The following is a 7,640-nucleotide window of genomic DNA, read 5'->3' as shown; positions in this document are numbered from 1 at the left end:
TTTTACACTAAAATGGTGTGTACTAATAGTATGTAAGAATTGTAAATTGTCTACCTCGCTCTTTGATATATAAACATACACAGCCTCAAAGGTAAGAACACGATGTTGGGAATTTTTTCTTAGTATTTTTTTCAAACTAATACCGATATACACTAAAAAGAAGGAATTAACAACAATAAACTTATCATTATAAGATAAGACCACACAAACTATCATATGCGCAAAACAAGTTATTTAATTCAGGTGTAATTTGAATAACTGTGTACTAGTATTTGTAATCTTTTCATTCTGTGGCATATTTATTTTTTATTATAAGTATATCAATATTTTAATAAATAATTATATAGTAAGCGCTATTTGTACTGTATTGATTTATACGTTCATGGGAGTTTGTTTTATTTCAAATATTTATATTGTGATTCAAGGATGTGGCTGTTCAATTCCACGATCTTACAACAAAAAAGTGTATCTTTTATTTGAATAGTAAACATGGTAAAACATCAGTTGGAATCCCCTTTATAAACCCTTCCAAAAATAAAAACAAAAAACAAACAAACAAGCAAAGAATTTGAAAAAAACCAATCAAACAACAAAAAACGTATTCTACCTGCATCATATGTTCAATAAGCGTGCACAACTTAACTTTGGATATTAATAAAGTATAGGAACTAGTTAAAATCTGGAGCACTTGAATTCAACCGATATTTTAAAAACGTGATTTATATTGTGCAATATCGCATTCTTGGAGCAAAGATGCTATGATCGTTAGTGTAATAACGTGAAAGTCTATGTCAACGAAAAAATAGTTATTTCGATATAAAAATGGTGCCCTTTATTTGATTGAATTTAAATGTACGTACCTTCACTGTGTATCATCACCGCCGGATCAACCCACCATTTTTTCTTAAAATGTCCTTTACCAAGTCAGGAAAATGGCCATTCGTATGTTATAGTTCATTTCTATGTGTGTTGCAATTTAGTGTTGTGTTTCTGTTGTGTCGTTGTTCTCCTCTTATATTTGACGAGTTTCCCTCTTTTTTAGTGTGTAACGCGGATTTTTTTTTTTTTTTTTTGTCCAAATCAATTTATGAAATTCGAATAGCGGTATCCCACTGTTGCTATTATTTATAGGGACCATTGGTCTTGTTCACTTTTCATTGTCGACGAAAACAGCATTACCGTACAAATACCAGCGTATAGCTTGCTACCTGGATACATTTATGTTTGTATATGTGCCGTATTGTAGTTTTTCGCAGAGTATTAATAGAGAACCAGGTCAATGGTACCTATACATGCTATATCTGGTGATGAACACAATGAACTAATACTGACAAAAAATAAACACTGTTTCAGAGATTCAATGGAGACTGAATCGTCGGATAAATCAAACAAAATGGCGTTTGTAATAGGATATACAGGAGAGACGGGTAAATCCTTGATCCAAGAACTCAACAGGAGAAAACTGTTTAAAAAGATAGTTCTAATAGGAAGAAGGGAAGTTCAGATGGACAAGGATTTAGGTCCAGAATTCGTAAGTTCAGCTAGCTACAGATGATAATGAAAAGTACAACATTCAACATGCTAGATACAAACGAACAGACAAAAATTGTATATGCGTACACTAAACTCATAAATCTGTCTTAAGTGCACCTCGTATAGAATAATTGAGACATAAACGAATGAAATTGCGTTTTGCTATATTAATTTAGATGCTGGAATATAAAATTCAAAAAAAGCATCAGTGAACATATTAAGTACAGCAAAATAAGCAAACGTTTATTGAATTCCAAAAATGTCAATGTATAAATACGACAAAAATGCAGTATGCTATCAGTTGGTTTAATTTTGAAAATTGTATAAAATATTGCTGATAGATAATTTACTTCCAAGACAATAATTCGACATCATAGGTTTGAAAAGAAAAATAGGAACTAATGAACCGATCCAGTTTACTAATTCGGCGTGCAAAACTTTTCTATACAGCGATGCTTTACTTGATTATTGTATTTTAAAATCAAAAGGAGCAAACACAGTAATCATTTTTCAATTGCATTTGCTAATTATATTTATTTGTCATAATATTTAGTCTATTCCGAGACCAATTGGAAATGTTTACTTCTAACTTATCCATTCAACAGGAACAAAAAGTTGTTGATTTTGAAAGACTGACTGAACATAAAGATACTTTTCAAGATCTGGATATAGGGTTCTGTTGCCTAGGAACAACAAAAGGAAAGGCAGGAAAAGTATGTCTGCTTTCGATATGAAATTGATTAATTTAATATTATACCTACGGAATAGATTACCTTACCTGTTTGGAGTTGGCCTCGACCATTTTGACTTGAACGAATCAAAGGACCGTTAGTTATACATTAATGAAAGAGCAAAGCAACGACACACAACACCCCAAAAGGTTTACAATCTTAATAGGAGAGTTCCTAGTCTTTGGCATATTCTTAGAGTCTTATGAAAATGTATGACCTCGCCAATTGTTCAGTCTATATAGATAGTTTAACCAAAGAATTTTAAACAGTCAATTGGATTTTTGAACAGATATTAAATAGTACAATTTATTCTCTTTTTTAACAGGCTGGATTCATAAAAGTAGATCATGATTATGTAGTTAATTCTGCAGAGGTGGCAAAATCTGTAGGATGCAAACACTTTTTGTTAGTGTCTTCATATGGCGCAAAAAAGGACAGTTTTTTCCTATATCCTAAAACAAAGGTAATATTGAATTACATGCAAAATGTAATGATTTAGTTGTGTACACAGTGACTTAAAATCTTTAAGGATACAAGAATATATGTTTTCTTATTTGTAACAAAGTGATGTAAAGATTTAGTTTCGTATCTAAGAAACACGTTTAAACTGGAATAATATGACTAATTCGTTGCCTGATAAACCTATAAAGCATACATTTTCCTGATCCTGATCTTACCGTTATCTGTGTGTTTTTCCAATTAACCTATTACCGTACCCGCGTCGTGCATTGTCACATTGACATCAATAAGACCACTAAATCGAACGTGACAAAAAATAATAAATGAAAATATAAGTAACAGTCAACAAAACTCTACTCATGACAAAACTATAGATTGATTAACACGAAGTTCATTAAAAATTTATGATTTTTTTTTTAGAAGGGTACGAATTTTAAAGTTTCAACACCTATGTATCACATTGACATACGAAAAGCTTCTTCAATGATTATGTAGAATGGCCTTTCATTATTCCAAAATATGTCGATGATATCACTATACTGTAAATCAACTAATGTTCGCACATTATTCGTTTCATGTTTATCCCATTCTTGTCCACTTCGCGGCGATTTGATTTCGCCATTTTCCTATTTTCATCATGCAGTAAGAAAAATGAAAATCAAAGTTTTACATATTCGCGACGATTTATATCAGCGTTAATTTTGTACTCTCAAAAGTCGCGAAACAAACCGCTAGCTAACATTATTTTGTTAAGACGACACTCGCGTCTGATGCAAATATAAAGTTTCAATCCAGGTATCTTTGATGAGTTTATTTACAGTATGCATTTGTGGAATATTGACAACTATATTGCCTACTACTGTTTAAATCCAACGCCACAATTAAGAAGATAAAACAAGGTTACAAACAAAACTATTAGAATTGCGCAATGAGCTCCAAAAGGAGCGAGATTAACAGGTCGTCTATAACGCAAGGATCACTTACATTAACCAAAACCAAACATACTTCTCCGCTTGTGGAATTTGTTCCGCGTGGTATGAATTATTTTGAATAACACTATCAATATGAATTAAAAAAAAATATATAATGTTACTGTAGAAAAGAATGACAGCTTTCACAATATTTGAATTTAGACCTAAAAAAATGTCTTGATGTCCGGTCCGAATGTACTCAATATTCATTCATATAATAATTTTGTGTTTGATAAAATCTGTTCACAGGGTGAAGTCGAAGATGAACTAAAGGCAATAAATTTCGACAATTTATCAATATTCAGACCGGGGTATGCAGTTTATCAGTTTTTTTAAGTAACTGTATTTCTAACTTTCATAACGAAACTGTTTACCAAATCCAAGATGACCTTCCTGTAATCTGCAAAACACAACAAGTCGTACACGATTAAAATTTTACATCATTCAAACTTTAGGAAAAAGTAAAATCACAAAAATACTGAACTCAGAGGAAAATCCAATCGGAAAGTCCATAATCACATGGCACAATCAAATGACAAAACACATCAAAAACGAATGGACAAAAACTGTCATATTCCTGACTTGGTACAGGCATTTTCAAATGTAGAAAATGGTGGATTAAACCTGGTTTTATAGCGCTAAACATCTCCCTTTGATGACAGTCTCATCAAATTCCGTTATATTTACAATGATGCGTGAACTAAACATACATAATAATAAAAAAGTCAAAATACGGGTACAGCAGTCATCATCGTGTAACAATTTTAAAAGGAACAATTTAACAGAACACAAAAAATATCTATCTATAAACACATTCATTGATTCGCTTGTCTGACGTCAGAAAATTTTATATATACGAATAAGAGTTTAACGCATCATGTTTATGCGTGTGACGAATAACAAAAAACTTATTAGCTTATAGAAAATCACAAAATCTATCAAATCAATACGAGGAAAAAAGAATAAAATCTTGAAATAAAAAACACATAGTCGTAAACAAGTCCACAAACGCCACAATTAATACTAGATATTAAACTCAATAAAGGTTTTTGAATGATCTCCAATAGCAACGGCTGTCGTGTAACAAGGGTTTAAATCGGCATCAATTTTAATATTTCATTATAAGTGAGAGAGATATGATGTCATTTTATAGTTGTTAAATGATTTTTTGTTTCAATGTGTTCTCCAAGTATATGTTGTTACAATTTACCTTTGAGAGCACGTTTGTTTACATTCTTTCATCACGTTTTTCTCCTCGCACTTGCGCTATGCAGTGATCTAAGTTCAATGAATACGGGACCACATCAGCAAATTAGTGTCTGGGAATACAATAGTTCAATATCGGAACATTTATGACGATTTTGATAATATCAACGATTTTCTATTTATATAGTAAAAATTAGCCATCAAAGTATATAAAATATTAAAGATGTGTTCTTCATATTTGAAGTTTCATTTGACGTTAAATAAAGACATGATAATATTATGATAAATACCATGCTTAATGGAAAACAGAATTTTTGTTCATCATGGTCCTTTGTTACAAACTGCCTTTTTTATAGACTGTTGTTGTGTGATAGAGAAGAAAGTAGACCAGGAGAGTCATGTTTCAGATGTTGTTGGAAACCGATGCCACAGTGTATTGTGAAAGCAAGTGCAATAAGCACAGACAATTTGGCCATAGGAATGGTGTACAAGGCTACTCATCCATCTAAAAAAGTTGAAATAATTGAAAATAAACAGATATATGACTTGATCTAAATGAGATCTGAAAACAAAAACAAAAATTTTACGATGTTAATATTGATACTAAAAACTTGTGGTTTTATCTAACTTACAACATGTACAAACAAGCATACACATATTAGCAAAGACAATACAAGAAATGTAGTTCAGTTAGAAACAGAGTTAAAGTTATCGTTTACGCTTGATATTACATTCTATATTATGAAAAAAAGTTGTTTGATACCAGACAAGACTATGTATCGTTATTAAGAAATTGTATGATGATCATTGCTGTACACTGTAACTGCCAGATAATCATTTTAAATTTGGATGTTGTTGAATGGTGTAATTGAAAAACTTATTTACTGTCCAACTGTAAAATTCTTGATATTACAATCAGAAGCAACTTCTTTTCAATAAATACTATTTTCATTACGAATAAAAATGTCTAAGCCACTATGCACAACATGTAATTGGCTAACTGTTTTGTTACCGTGTTCAGAATATTTTGTCTGCAGTTCCAAATGGATTAAAACACATATCTTCACTTCCGCAAAAGTATGCATTGTTTACTAACTATTTCCCATTCCTTTCGATGTCACAATGTAAATTGTCCTCAAGTTTTCGTTGACAAACTGTTAAGTTTTACTTTTGTTAATACATTTTTTCTTCTTCTTTCATTTAAGACTTCATTTTTGTGAAGTACTAACTAGGATTGAAATTTTTAAAAATCAAGTATACCTGGCTGACGCGTTTCGTCTACACAATACTAATCGAACAAAAGTAATGCAAAAGACTAACCATTTAGTACGGAGTTGAGAGGCATTGGGAAATAAATTTAATTTTGTGTCCGAACTATAACTATGACCATCTGTGCCTGGATGTTGAAACCTGTAGTGATTTGTAATAACATTTGGTGATTTGTAAATTTTCAGAAAATGACCGCAACAATGATTTGTCACGCAACTTTTTGGCTTGTGAAACCCTTATGGGCGATACATCCATCAACAGTAATATTGATGCATGAAAAATGTATTTATAAGTGAAATAATATGTCGATTACGTGATAAGCCAAGTACAAAATTGACCAAATTTATATATTCGGAAGGCTACTTGTCTAATGATATTGTACATTTAAACAAAATCATATGTGAATTGCGGTTAAAGAAGCTTTTATAGAACCTAGGTATCACACTTCTATACCCACACCTTAATAGACCAAAAAAGGAAGATGAAGATACCAAGGGGATATGCAAAACTCGAAGAGGAAGAGTAAATGAAAATGTCTTGGCAAAAACTCTAGACAACGAAAGAGCCACAAAATACTACGTATAGAACAAAAATCTAACAAACTATGCTAATCTCATTTGCTCCGAAAGGGATATCAGATTCTGATTTTGTGATAAATTCAAGGGAAGGGCTCATTTGATGATTTCACAATCGGGGAAAAGAGGACGAAGAAACGGGAATTTTGGTATCTTTGTCATAGATATTTCATAACGTTTAACGATAGGATCTGTAAAACGTTAAATGGACAGGTTTCAACTTTATCACTTAAAATACTTAATTTAAAGCATTGTTATTGTTAGACACTCTCTAATTTTGGAAATACTGATAGGAAACGCTAGCATCAACTGAGAAATATTTGATTCGTTTGAAGGCGCGGCTGGAATTTTGCTACATACATGCAGAGAAATAGAAATTTCACAATCAGAAAATCGAAACCTAACCTTTTCTCTAAAGTTTTGTTCTCAACCACAACCTATTGTACATGTATTTTTAGAGGTATTGCAAGATATGGGCCGGTCCCGATAATTTTGACGTCTTAGGAAGGCGTCCCAGAAAATAAAAATAGCCTTGCGAAACGTCGTAATTATTTGGACTAGATTATGGCGGGGGGATAAATCTTCGGTAATGCTCATTTCTTGTTCGATATAGAATGAATGCATTAAACATGGCTACCATAAAATTGACTAAATATCGATACTTCGCCGAGTGTACGGTCAAAATGAAAAATAATTAGAAAGATCGAAACAATTGACATATGTCTCTACTTACGAGGAACATACTTTTGCGTCATCGAATATCAAGCCACTATAGACTATTCTTCTGATTTGAGAAATAAGTGACTGTTTCCTATTCCTGTGATAACATGTTTATATATGCATGTTAATGTAATTTATTCAACACCGCTAACTGATGTTGCCTTTTATTTCTGGAA

The 7,640-nt window shown here is 31.8% G+C and overlaps 1 protein-coding gene across 1 annotated transcript; it reads left to right on the top strand.

Moving 5' to 3' along the window:
- Positions 1 to 5,760, top strand: LOC143081864 (protein HTATIP2-like). Its single transcript, XM_076257532.1, has 6 exons — positions 1 to 91; positions 1,354 to 1,531; positions 2,139 to 2,246; positions 2,590 to 2,727; positions 3,944 to 4,005; positions 5,257 to 5,760. Exons 2-6 carry the CDS (start codon positions 1,361 to 1,363, stop codon positions 5,453 to 5,455), a joined length of 678 nt encoding a protein of 225 aa, XP_076113647.1. The 5' UTR covers positions 1 to 91; positions 1,354 to 1,360; the 3' UTR covers positions 5,456 to 5,760.
- The last annotated feature ends 1,880 nt before the right edge of the window (positions 5,761 to 7,640 follow it).

Source organism: Mytilus galloprovincialis, chromosome 7 (assembly GCF_965363235.1).
Source record: "Mytilus galloprovincialis chromosome 7, xbMytGall1.hap1.1, whole genome shotgun sequence".
Classification (NCBI taxonomy): Eukaryota; Metazoa; Mollusca; class Bivalvia; order Mytilida; family Mytilidae; genus Mytilus; species Mytilus galloprovincialis.
The sequence above is the reverse complement of the archived record's forward strand: the minus strand, read 5'-3'. Positions and strand labels throughout refer to the sequence as shown.